This window comes from Xyrauchen texanus, chromosome 19, assembly GCF_025860055.1.
Source record: "Xyrauchen texanus isolate HMW12.3.18 chromosome 19, RBS_HiC_50CHRs, whole genome shotgun sequence".
In the NCBI taxonomy this organism is placed as follows: Eukaryota; Metazoa; Chordata; class Actinopteri; order Cypriniformes; family Catostomidae; genus Xyrauchen; species Xyrauchen texanus.
In genome coordinates, this window is record NC_068294.1 from 32,749,419 (window position 1) to 32,763,311 (window position 13,893).

General features: G+C 39.2%; 1 protein-coding gene across 1 annotated transcript; it reads left to right on the plus strand.

The window, feature by feature from the left end:
* Positions 1-12,152, plus strand: LOC127659999 (melatonin receptor type 1A-like). The gene is made up of 2 exons (XM_052150032.1): positions 1-232; positions 11,383-12,152. The coding sequence occupies exons 1-2, from the start codon at positions 49-51 to the stop codon at positions 12,150-12,152; spliced, it is 954 nt and encodes a 317-aa protein (XP_052005992.1). The 5' UTR covers positions 1-48.
* Positions 12,153-13,893: the final 1,741 nt, after the last annotated feature.

A 13,893-nucleotide genomic window follows, 5' to 3' on the forward strand; every position in this document is an offset into this window, starting at 1 on the left:
CACGGAGGACTCTACCCCTCACCGCTGTCCCATGATGATCAATTGAGGATGGTGGAGGGAACGGACGCCCTTTTGAGGAACATTTCTACTGGAAATCGGGACAGCAACTTTCTCTCTTTCCCCTGGGTGGTCACTCTCTCCAGCGTCCTGATCACTACTATTATAGTAGACGTACTGGGCAACCTGTTGGTCATTGTATCAGTCTTTAGAAACAGAAAACTCAGGAAGGCAGGTAAATGTCTTATTTATTTGTATATTTCATTTTCAATGTCTTCTGATGTATCTCGTGTTTTAATATTTGCGCCTCATCCAGGCATGGACAAAAAAATAAAATAAAAATAAAAGACCAAAGCATGGGGGAATGGATCTGCTGTATGAATGCCTACATGCATCCTTGTTTACATTGTCAGCTTTGACTGTGGCATGAGTTGCAACATTTCAATCCCCCTCTGGCCACTGGGCTTATCTCATGAACACAGAACACAGTCTGACATTTTCCTTTTAAAATGTAAGCTTTGAGTGCTTTTAAGGTGCAGTCATTTTGTCTGACAACTAATGACCGACCAATGAGAAACTGTAAAGACAAATAAGTGTAGTGCAACAAGTGCAGTTTGTTATTAATCAGATATAAATAATTCCTGTGTAATTTGGATAATCGTATACCAAAAAATATTTTGTTGATGAAACTCCCTAAATAGTGTGCACTCTATGAATTTATATAAAGAACAAATCAGTCAAAATCAACTTTTTCTTTTAAAATACAATGAAGAAAAAAAAACTAGAAAAAGTCCAGCACGTTGTTGCAGTGTGCAACTATTTATGAAAGCACACAACATTTCAGTAAAAGACCTTCAACAGTCATTTTTACCCTATAAAAATGCATTTATCTGAAAAAAATCAGAGTAATAAAACTACTCTGATAACTTATCATAACTCTCAGAACAATGCTGTTTTGACCTTGTTTGGAGCCCATGGGCACCTGTGTCCTGTCATCGCAGATATATGTCAACTGTGCAGACTGATCTCACATTGAAATCCGAAAGAGTAGGTTGACTATTCTTTAGCAAGTATCGGTCTATGCTAACCGAAATTTGATACATTGCCCCAGTGGCCAAAGTGTTAAGTGTTGTTGGGCGTATGGGCACGTGCTGACACAATGCGCATCCCGTTGCGCCATAAAGGAAGGTAAACACAGTCGAGCTGATGCAAACATGTCTGATGGGAGATGGTGCTTTCAGTGAGTCTGCATACATGGGTATCAGAACTTTTGGAAACAACATGAGTTAAAGGAATAATTAACCCAAAAATGAAAATTCTTTCATAATTTACTCACCCTCATGCCATTCCAGATTTGTATGACTTTTTTCTTCTGATGAACACAAACTAAGATTTTTAGAAGTATTTCTCAGTTCTGTACTCACAATTCAAGTGAATGTATACCAAAAAGGACATAAAGGCAGCATAAAAGGAATCCATAAGACTCAAGACTTAAATAATATGTAATATCTTCAGAAGCGATATGATAGGTGTGTGAGAAATGGATGACTTAAATGACTGCCGTCCTGTTTCTCTGACCCACATCATCAGCAAATGCTCTGAGAGACTAATCAGCGATTACATCTGCTCTGTGCTGCCTGCCTCACTGGACTCACTACAGTTTGTTTACCGCAACAACCGCTCCACTGATGATGCCATTGCACTTACACTATACACTGCTCTCTCCCACCCAGAAAAAAGGAACACATATGTGAGAATACTTTTTGTAGAATATAGCTCAGCATTCAACACCATAGTGCCCTCCAAGCTTGATGTGAAACTTCAGGCTCTGGGCTTAAACAGCTGTGCAGCTGGATCCTGGACTTCCTGTCAAGCAGACGCCAGGTGGTTAGAATGGGCAGCAACATCTCCTCATCACTGACCCTCAACACTGGAGCCCCGCAGGGCTATGTTCTCAGCCCACTCCTGTATTCCCTGTACACACATGACTGTGTGGCAACACATAGCTCCAGTGCCATCATTAAGTTTGCTGATGATACAACCATGATTTGTCTGATAACTGACAATGATGAAACAGCCTATAGAGAGGAGGTGCACACTCTGACACGCTGGTGTCAGGAGCACAGCCTCTCCTTCAACGTCAGTAAAACCAAGGATCTTGTGGAGGACTTGAGGAGAAAAGACAGAGAACACAGCCCCATCACCATCAATGGAGCACCGGTGGAGAGAGTCAGCAGAATCAAGTTCCTCGGTGTCCACATCACTGAGGAACTGACATGGTCCGTCCCCAATGAGGCCATTGTGAAGAAGGCTCACCAGTGCCTCTTCTTCTTGAGACGGCTAAGGACGTTTGGAATGAACTGCCACATCCTCACTTGGTTCTACACTAGCACTGTAGAGAGCATCCTGACTGGCTGCATCTCTGCCTGGTACGGCAACAGCGCCACCCTCAACCGCAAAGCCCTTCACAGAGTGGTGTGAACAGCCAGACACATCATTGGAGGTGAGCTTCCCTACCTCAAGGAGATCTACACCAGGCTGTGTGTGAGAAAAGCTCAGAGAATTCAGAGACTCCAGCCTCCCAAGCCTTGGGCTGCTCTCACTGCTACCATCAGGCAGGTGGTATTGCAGCATCAGGACCCGCACCAACAAACTTCATGACAGCTTCTTCTCCCAAGCAATCAGACTTTTGAATTCTTGATCGATCACGATACATATATCAGCACAGCACTTTATTAGCCTCAGACTGGACTCAGATTTTATACCTCTCTTAATAACATACTGGCAACTGACTATCAAACGACAGCTGAATGTCAACACAACACTTCATATTTATTACGCCAGTCAGAGAGAGCTCTTTCATCAATGAGCTTGAGAAAACACCAACTTTAAATGCAAAAAAAAATCCTCCTTCTGATTTTGAATTGATTTGGAGTTGTCCCGCATTCGGTGTTCATCTTTCTCCTTGTTTATTTCTCGCTATCAGTCTCACGTGCAGCCAGAAGGAGTGTCGCTCACACAGATATTTACATACTGCGATATAGATGGTATAGAAAAACTGGTCGACAATTTATTCCGTCCCCACAGTATCTCTTGGAATACCTCACAGCCCTACCCACACCTATCATATCATTTCTGAAGTTATTGGTTTAACCACTGTAGACTAACGGATTACTTTTATGTTGCCTTTACGTGCTTTTTGGAACTTTTTGGTATGAAATCACTTGCATTGTGAGAACCAACATAGCTAAAATATTCTTCTAAAAATCCTTATTTTTGTTCAACAGAAGAAAGTCATACACATCTGGGAAGGCATGAAAGTGAGTAAATGATGAGTTAATTTTCATGTTTGTATGAACTATCATGTGGTCTAATGTGTGATCATGTTGTAAGTGTGAGGGCCTTCTGTGAACTAATTGTGCAGTGTCTGTGCAACATCAGAGCAGTGATTAAAGGGTGTCACGAATCCCACTCCTCTGCCCCATCTCCGCTTCCGCGAGCACGCACACATGCACTCCGCGAGCGTGCTCGCTTCCCACTCCCTCGCTCCGCCCCCTTGAGCTCGTACGCTCTTTTTCCTCCCTCGGGCTTCCACGCCTGGTTTTGCTATTACGAGCTCTCGCTCGTAAACTCTCTCCCCCCTCTGACTCATGCTCGCTTCTCACGCGCTTCAGTCAGAACATTATGACCACCTGCACTCACGTGCTTCCAATCCCCACACATTGTATACACCTGCACTCGTCCCTATCACCTGTCATTGTTTACACCTGCACTCGCCCCTATAAATACACCATCCTTCCGTTTGTATCCCGTTGGTTATTGTATTTAGTTCCCCGTATCTTTGCCCTGCTAGTCTCGTCTAGTTTTGCACCCCCACTAGTCTCGTCTAGTTTTGACCTCCCTACTATTCTTCCTCTTAGCTTGCCAGCTCCCCTAGTTCCCCTGTCTTTTGCTCCCACTTGTGATATTTCTGATTACCCGGCTCTTCGACCCTACGATTCCCTCTACGACTCTTCTGGATTTGCCCCTTTACCCTTTCTGATTCCCCGGCTCCGACCTTACGCTCCCCCTTGACCATTCTTCACTGGACTTGCCCCTTTTTGTACTGTTGCCTGCTTTATTGTTTTATAAAACAGTTTTCACTCAACATTGTGACTGTCTCTTTTTGTGTGCGCGTTACAAAGGGATAGTTCACACAAAAATGAAACTTCTTATTTACTAACCCTCCTAACCTGTATTATTTTCTTCTTCTTCTGTGAAGGAGATGTTTTTCTTCCATACAATGAAAGTGAATGGCAAATCAGACTGTCATTGATATAATTTGTCCAATTTGTAACAGACAAGACTGACAAGATTTGTGCATCTTGCTCTGCAGACACTTTCTACATTATTGGATCTGTGTAGCTGATGATCCAAAGTCAATCAGGTGAACTGGCCCCTAATTTATCCATTGTGAGAGTGTGCTGTAAGCACCATTAACATGTCCTTTAACTCACTCAGTGGACTTTTCATTGTTCTTTAAATGTGGTGTTTTTTTTTTTTTTTTTTTGCTGCACTAGTGACACCAAACAGAACTTTTTAAATAGGTTAGAAGTATTTTAACATTAAAATAGTGAGTTAACAAGAACGCAATAAGAAGGAATAAGGCAGCCTGGTCACAGAATACCAGTAATATAAATGGGTAAACGTTTTACTGGTATCATATACATCCCTAGCACTACAGCTAGGGTGAGAATCATTTGCAATTACAGTGTAGCTCACGTTCAAGCCCAGCATACTTGTGAGGGATTAACATGGCTGGATGTGAGGCGTGCACAAAATAATTCAAAGAATTCAATTCATTGCCTCCAGTCACACAGGTGGATGAAAGAGTGAGTGCAGGGACACTTACTTTAATGGAGAATCTGCAATTATACCTGGAGTGTCAAAAAGTGCACTTAAATATATAATGAAATTCAAAACAGTCATTTTAAAAAGATGAAGAGAACAATTGTATTAGTGCGATGGTGTGAAAATGAATTTTATTATAAAAGTCAGCTGTCTTCACTTGGCGATATCACACAAGCAATACATTTAAAAGCCTCATGGCTTCAAAGTGCACCACAGGCACAGGCATGATTTAATTGTTTTGTCACAACTTTATAAGCCTATCAATGTATTTGGCTCTAGCATGTCCTTGCTTTAAAAACAATCTTGTGAAAAGCAAATCTTTGGCTTTATGTGTACCATCTTGCTAATGTTGCTAATGTAGCATCTTCTTTATGAGCTACATATAAGAACATTTTAATGAAGTACATTTGAAGTCAGAAGTGTACATACACCTTATTGAAATACATTTAAACTCCGTTTTTCACAATTCCTGACATTTGAACATAGAAAACATTCCCTGTCTTAGGTCAGTTAGGATCATTACTTTATTTTAAGAGTGTGAAATGCCAGAATAATAGTGGAGAGAATTTATTTCAGCTTTTATTTCTTTCATCGCATTCCCAGTGGTTCAGAAGTTTACATACACTTTGTTAGTATTTGGTAGCATTGCCTTTAAATTGTTTAACTTGGGTCAAATATTTTGGGTAGCCTTCCACAAGCTTCTTCCAATAAGTTGCTGGAATTTCGGCCCATTCTTCCAGACAGAACTGGTGTAACTGATTCAGGTTTGTAGTCCTCCTTGCTCACACACACTTTTTCAGATTGGGGTCAAGACTTTGTGATGGCCACTCCAATACCTTGACTTTGTTGTCCTTAACCCATTTTGCCACAACTTTGGAGGTATGCTTGTGGTCATTGTAGAGAATGATAATCTGCACTTGGAAAGGTAACACGGTTATTAATTTGAAAGGCACCACAGAGGGCAAAAAGAGATGGTAATGTTACTTTACATTCAGTGTAATACTGCCAAATGCTAATTGACCTGATTTGGATGACAGTAAGGTATTTTCAGGTAATCCAGTCTGGTGCTTTGCACTTTCTCCTTTGCATTACTCTCCAGGCCCAAAATATGCTTTACGCAAATGTAATTCATAACGAAATGCAAGTGTGCAATGCATTTTTAGTGTTGCCACAAAGGGTGCTTTAATGGGCATTAGCATAACAATCTTCCTCTACGGCCCATTGTTTCTTTCAGATAAACCACTGTCATGGTGGAGCAACAGGAGAATCTAGCTAAGGCAAGTTAATTAAACTCAACATGTGTATAGCTAGCTACCTGAATTGTAACATCCAGTTTAATGGGACAGACATCTGAAGGTAACACAATCGCCCTCTTGAGTACTGAGGATTGTTACCACCACAGCAACGCAAAAACAAATGTAAAAAACTTTAAAATTTGAATTTTGGCTTTTAGTCCATGCTTGCTGAGGTCATCTACACCAACCACTTTATTAGGTACACCTGTACACATACTTATTCATGCGATTATATAACCAGCCAATCATTTGGCAGCATTAAAATGCATAAAATCAAGCAGATACAGGTCAGGAGCTTCAGTTAATGTTCACACCAACTATCAGAATGGGAAGGAAATGTGATCTGGTTTGAGTATTTCTGTAACTGCTGATCTCCTGGGATTTTCACGCACAACAGTCTCTAGAGTTTAGAGACTGAATGGTGCCAAAAACAAAAAAACATCCAGTGAGCAGCAGTTCTGCGGACGGAAACACCTTGCTTATGAGAGAGGTCAACGGAGAATGGTAAGACTGGTTTGATCTGACTTAAAGTCTACAGTAGCTTAGAAAACACATCTGTACAATTACAGTAATCAGAACAGCATCTCAGAATGCACAACTCATTAAAACTTGAGGCAAATGAGCTACAACAGCAGAAGACCACGCCGGGTTCCACTTCTGTCACCCAAAAACAGAAACCTGAATCTAAAGTGCTCACCACAATTGTGCAGAGTGGCTATCTGAGTTACCATAACCTTTCTGTCAGCTCAAACCAGTCTGGCCATTCTCTTTTGAACTCTCTCATCAACAAGGTGTTTCTGTTCACAGAACTGCCGCTTACTTGATGTTTTTTGTTTTGGGCACCATTCTGAGTAAACTTTAGAGACTGTTGTTCATGAAAATTCCAGGAGATCAGCAGTTTCAGAAATATTCAAATCAGCCGTCTGGCACCAACAATCATGCTAAGGTCGAAATCACTGGGATAAATTTGTTTTCACCATTCTGATGGTTGATGTTGTAGCGTATGAAGGATAATCATTAACCCATCAGATTCTGAATAACAAAGAACCCACTGTTAAAACTCCTAATCACGGAAATAGCGCCAACTAGTCTCCACGAGCACAATGCGCTATTGACAAAGAGACACTCCAGCTATTGACAAGCCCCTCCTTTCCCATGTGACTCGCCTCACACCCTCGTGTTTTACCATGTGAGAAAAGCCATGTGAGACTTTGAACGTAAAAATGTGTGTATGTGTGTGTCTTTCAGTTAAAACCTAGAAATGTTTATTCCTAATGAAATATGTTTAATATGTTGTGTATTTCTGATGTTAGATCAAAACTAGTTGAAATTTGTTTTGTTATATAGTTTAAACTCTGAGGCCTTATATTTAATAGCCTAAGAGTGTATATCCACTTTTAAGTGTACTAAATACACATTTCTTGTTATCAAATTAAACCTTACGACTTGTCCTAGCTGAATATAAATATAAGATTACCTTAGAATTGTATTCTGCTATGTTTTACCATCTTTTGAGTTATTCAAGCCAAAGCCGGACCCAGTCATGCAAATGAGCCTTGACGGGACAAAGGGACCATCTCATGCCCAAAATAAGGGAGACTTTTACGACCTCCAAAGGAATGTGCAGAGATTGCTGATTCTCACTTAATTCTTACTGAGAAGGAGAAATTAACCCTTTTAATCCTATATATTCTATATATATATATATATCCATGTGATAAATGTATTGACATGTATCTAATGTTCCATCTCATGATTTCCCTTTATGTTGTTTGGTCTATGTTTTCTTGCAAACTCTAATGGGTTAATGTTTCAGACTTTGCATACTATGGTTAACCGAAATCATATGTGTGGCACGTTTGGTCTCTATAACTTGGTATTTTGAAGATCGAAATGACTGTGTACATGATATGTCGATAACAACAACATATTAGTATTACAAGAATATTTCCTAGTTTCTTCATTGGCTACCACCCCTCCAGGGTGCACACCAAGGAGCACCCTTAGAACAAAGAGCAATAAACCAAATTCCCGCCTGGAACTTCCACCCTTCTTATTGGTCGAGCCAATGAGAGGTGGGACACGTTTTCTAAGGTTATAAATTGCATCCACACTGGCCCTTCGCTCTCTTATCTTCTCCTCTTCTTGGCTGCTCCCAACTTACTTCATCTCTTCTCCCTTCCCCTTGGACTCCCCCGGCACCCCTCTCTCTTCTTTTCTGCTGAACATTGCAACTTCTCGGAACAACCCTTCAACTCTCTCTTCAAGTGAGTTTCAACTCCACGTGGTGGAATCGTGATCCTCCATCTCAAGGACGCCACGAAGACACGACATACATGCAGTCTTGCTCAGCTACACACAAAGGTTTATTGTGCAAGTATTATTTCATCTGAAATTCAAATGTGTTAAAGTGTGTAATTCCATTTGCTGGCTCTTAAGGGTTAATTGTTGTAATAAGTTGGCTATCCTTATAATAATCTCTTTATTTTCCTTATTGCTTCTACTCTGTTTATTTTATGTTTATTCTATGTTACATGTTAAGTGTCTGTTTGTCAAGTGTAGTGATATATTCTAGTTCCTTGTATTAAATCCAATTATATGCTTGATTGTCTGTGTTTGTTGGTCATAAGGCAAAGCCTCTTTAATGTGCGATTTTAAGCTACGAGCTGATATTATCAAAGTAAGTTAACGTGCTTGGATGAGTAAGCTTATAACTAAGAATAAACCTTCAAGGGAATTGATCAGGAATATTTAGCAAAGCGGTTCGCTGGACGAACTGACTGATTGTGGTAGCCTACGGGTCAATTCCATTGAGGGTTTAATTAAATTAATGTAGCCTGTCTGCATATAATGTATATTCTTAATTAATTATAATTTGTTGTGTTTAATTATCTATATATATTTGAAGCAGACTCTTGGACTATATATGCCCTTTTTGGGGCGTTTTTGTATGTATTGTTATCTGGGTCAAACCGTATGATTAATCATTGATTAAAATCATTAATATTAGTCATACATTCCCCAAACCTGACCTGGATACCTAACAATGTGAACATAAACTGAAGCTCCTGACCTGTGTCTGAATGACTATTTGCATTACACTGCTGCCAAACGTTTGGCTGATTAGATAATTGCATGAATAAGTATGTGTAATGACTCGTGGTGGCATAGTGAATCCGGGTGGCGGAGGACGAATCTCAGTTGCCTCCGTGTCTGAGACTAAATACGCATCTTATCACGTGGCTTGTTGAGCATGTTACAGCGGAGACATAGCGCGTGTGGAGGCTTCATGCTATTCTGCACAGCATCCACACACAACTCACCACATGCCCCACCGAGAGCAAGAACCACACATTATAGTGACCTCGAGGAGGTTACCCCATGTGACACCACACAGATTGTTCCCACCAAATCCTCTCTAGAATGGGAATGTCCCTCCTCTAAAACCACCCAACACAGTCTCATGACAATTCATACAAATTTGTATTAGATGGCGAAATCGTAAGATATTGAGTTTAATCCAACCAATCACACTTACCTTGTCTCTTTCTAAACCCTTTCCTTACTTGCGTGGTGCAAAAAACATAATTTCCAGTTAAAATCATGGGAAGGGGGTTGACTTTATGGTTAGGTTTAGGTGTGGGGTTAATAATTTGCAAAAATCTAACGAACACGCATTCACAACCCAGATGGATGTTTCTCTTTCTTACATGGTACAAAACAGGGCTGTTTACACTATGATGGTTATGTATAGGTTTGCATCGAAATACGTTTTATGTACCTGTTGTAAGATGATCTAAGCAGTGGTAAGGAAGGCAGCAAAAAGAAGGAAAAACACTGAAGTCTCATGATGTTCCTTTATTTATTGGCGAGGCATGCTCCAAAGATGGTGTAACAGGTACCATAACAATACAAACATGAAGGGGGAAAAAACAAGTAAAACAAAACTCAACTGGAAAAACAACAAGAAAAACAATGTAGCTAACCCTTAATGCATAACAATGAAACGAAAACCATTGGCTACAGTTCCAACAAACACCCTTTATGCTTTTTCTTTCTCCTAACAAACATTTGGGCCTCTCTTTATAGTTGAGGCTCCTCCCCCAAATTCAAACAGTCCAATGACAACACTCTATTCAATTACAGTCAATTACAAACTGGATACTCTTAAGTTTAACATGAGTATTAGAACCATTTCCATTACATTCTGCAAACAATAATGACAACATCTTTAACATACACAATTTCTACCATAGAAACCATCAAACATATGCATTCTATGCAATAACACTCTCAATGACTCAGCTCGTCTCCCTCAAGATGGTATATATCTGGCTTCCTGTTGGTGGGCCCCTCCTACTAGGAAGCTCATGGGAAAGAAAGCAAAGAAAATCCCCATTATTAAACGGAGCATTGTTGATCTAATTCCAGTTCATACAATCTTATTTGCAGAGACACAAATACAGAGAATAATAAACATTAGTCACACTCATTCGTGCACCTTCCATGTGACTTTTTCTATGTGATTTTGAATTGTTGAACAATGACAATGAATAAAAAAAGTATCTTCTATGAAACTGTGTTGTATGGTTCTTAAATGGAATTGTGGCATGGGGGCATGGTCGTGTGTCTGCGGGAGAGAGAGAGCGGTAAAGCTTGTCACCTGGTTTGTAATTATCTCTAACACCTGTGTCTTGTTATAGTGATAATTACAAACCAGGTGACAAGCCTTACCGCTCTCTCTCTCCCGCAGACCGACACACGGCCACGCCCCCCATGCAACAGGAATGATTTGTATCTCAAACTCTATTACATCACAGTACCACAGAATCCGTGAAATATCTGTGTTTACAATGATACAAGTGAAGCGAGTATGTGATTGGTTGGTCTAAATGTCATTCGATTTTGACTTTTCAAAAGGACGAGTCCTTTGATATGTCCCACTCAAATGTCCTGAAATATGTCAACACAGGAAATAATACTGCAGTCAAGCAATTTTATAGGATTTTAAGTATGTACAATGGGGGCTTGCTCTGCAATGTGTTGGTCAAGCACTCAGATCTCCATTTGAATATTTGCATACACTATGTTTATGGCCTCATCTGTGATAAATCTAGCAAATTGTGAACTCAATTAATTTCCTATCCTAACTACACATGAAATAACTACAAAATGTGTTTATTTTTTCTCCTCCTTATAGGCAATGCCTTTGTGGTGAGTTTGGCAATAGCAGATCTGGTAGTAGCCATCTACCCATATCCACTAGTGCTAACCGCAATCTTCCATGACCGCTGGATTGCTGGTGACATTCACTGCCAAATCAGTGGCTTCCTAATGGGGCTCAGCGTTATTGGCTCTATTTTCAACATCACAGGTATCGCCATCAACCGCTACTGTTACATCTGTCACAGCCATAAGTATGATAAGCTCTTTTCCAACAAGAATACGGTATGCTACGTCATCCTGGTCTGGGTGCTGACTATCCTGGCCATCGTCCCAAATTGGTTTATGGAGTCTCTGCTTTACGACCCACGGGTGTATTCGTGCACCTTCGCCCAATCAGTGAGCTCGCTCTACACCATCACAGTGGTGGTGGTACACTTCATCCTGCCCATCGGTATTGTCACATACTGCTACCTGCGTATCTGGATTCTTGTCATACAGGTCCGGAAACGGGTCAAGCCTGACAGTCGACCCAAGATCAAGCCTAATGACTTCCGGAATTTTCTCACCATGTTTGTGGTGTTTGTGTTGTTTGCAGTCTGCTGGGCTCCTCTGAACTTAATTGGCTTGGCGGTGGCGATCCACCCTAGACTGGGCCAAGCAATACCAGAGTGGCTCTTCACAGCCAGTTACTTCATGGCATACTTCAACAGCTGCCTAAATGGCGTTATATATGGTGTGTTAAACCACAACTTTCGAAAAGAGTATAAAAGGATTATACTGTCTTTTTTCAGGTTTCACTGTTGAGAGTTTTCACAAGGAGACCAGCACTGTGTCTTTCCTATAGTTCGAAAGATATTCAAGAGTGATGACTTACACTTGGGAGTAATGGTGCATGTGTTGTGATTAGAACGTTTTTTTCATTGTTTGAATTTTGTCATGCCAAATATGGACATATTTTGTCACTGTATGTATGTGCTTAAAATAGCACAGAATTGTATATTAATTTATGTTCTTTGTTTAAAATTTTATTCACACAATGAGAATGATTTTGTACAAGCTAGGTACAAGTATCGAAAACAAAGCAAACCTCCTGATGAAGACCATTTGAAATGTGAATTACTATTTAAACGAATTAAAGGAATATTTTGGCTTCCAATAAAAGTTAAGCACAATTGACAGCATTTGTGGCATAATGTTTAGTCATTTTTGGAGCGGACTTCTATTGTTGGTGGATGAACGTATAGTTATTTGACACTGACATTATGTTGTCTTTGCAACAAAATTGTAAAATTGGATATAACTTTACATATAAGGTTAGTAAGTTATGTTAACAGGGATATTGTTTATGTCTTGTGGCTATACGTTTGAAACAATGAGTGTTTACAAATTGGTCCCATTGGGCCTCACTGTAACCTTGATTTTTTCTTCTTTTTGAAATAAAAGGAGGGACAACTCAAAATCAATTTATTGTAATCAACATTATACCACAAATGCTGTTGATTTATCCAAACCCAGAATATTATTTAAAAATGTGTTTGATTTTGTGCAAATAATGTCAAAGTGTTTTCAAACAAGTAATGTCATTTTCATTTTAAAGATTATTTTTCTGACCATAGTGACATTTACTGGTAAAATATTTGATTCCATAAAAGAACGTTTTTTCAAAACAATTATTGAATATTTATATATATGAAACATATCATATACAAATTAAACTTGCATTTAAATGTCTTTTAATCTATAACGAGCACATAAATTCAACTCAATTTAATTAGACTGACAGATGTGATATATTTAGGGAGGAGAGTATTTATTCTTCAGTATGAAAATGTGTATGTAATGAACAAATTAAAATGATAATATATTACTGATTTTGAAAGATTTGTGCTCTTATTTTTGTTGGAGAAATATATCAACAGATTTACCTGAATTCCATAAATGAATGTACAATTAGTCTAATTTATGTTTTAGAAAAACAGTTACACAGAACATTTTACAAGACTGATGAAGTTTTCTGGCCACAACATTATTTCTATGGACTGTAAGTGTAGAGTTAAATCAGTTTATCAATCCATTTGATTGATCCACATGAATGTTGTAAAAATGGAAATGACTTGCATCATGCAAAAATGTTGTGTGTAAAAGTGGTTGGAAATCAAGCAGTGTATTGCTGTTATTTGAAGTCTCTATGCTGAACATTTTCTCTAATGATCAAATATTTATTAAACAATCATATTTTTATATGCACATATTCCTCTGACTGCACTGGGAATTTGAGCACTGCATTCATGTTCAGTGTGATGTGTATTAATAATACTGTAAGTCCTACTAAAAATGTATCACGCTGCTTAATATTTAACTGTGCAACATGCAAAGAAATGTGTCAAATATTCACTCCAATGTGGGGAAAAGAAGGGATATTTTACTTATAAGTATAATTATTTTATTTGATGTGTTGTTGTTTTCAAAGATGAACATCAGAATTATGTTTGACAAGACCTATATTGTTTTCAGCACCTCAAGTGTTTAAAAAAATGACAACAAA

Bases quoted from the DNA above. Each gene is read 5' to 3' on its own strand.
- LOC127659999 (XM_052150032.1), top strand. From the start codon at position 49: ATGGTGGAGGGAACGGACGCCCTTTTGAGGAACATTTCTACTGGAAAT. The intron at 233-11,382 runs GTAAATGTCTTA...TCCTCCTTATAG, and splicing joins CAGAAAACTCAGGAAGGCAG to GCAATGCCTTTGTGGTGAGT.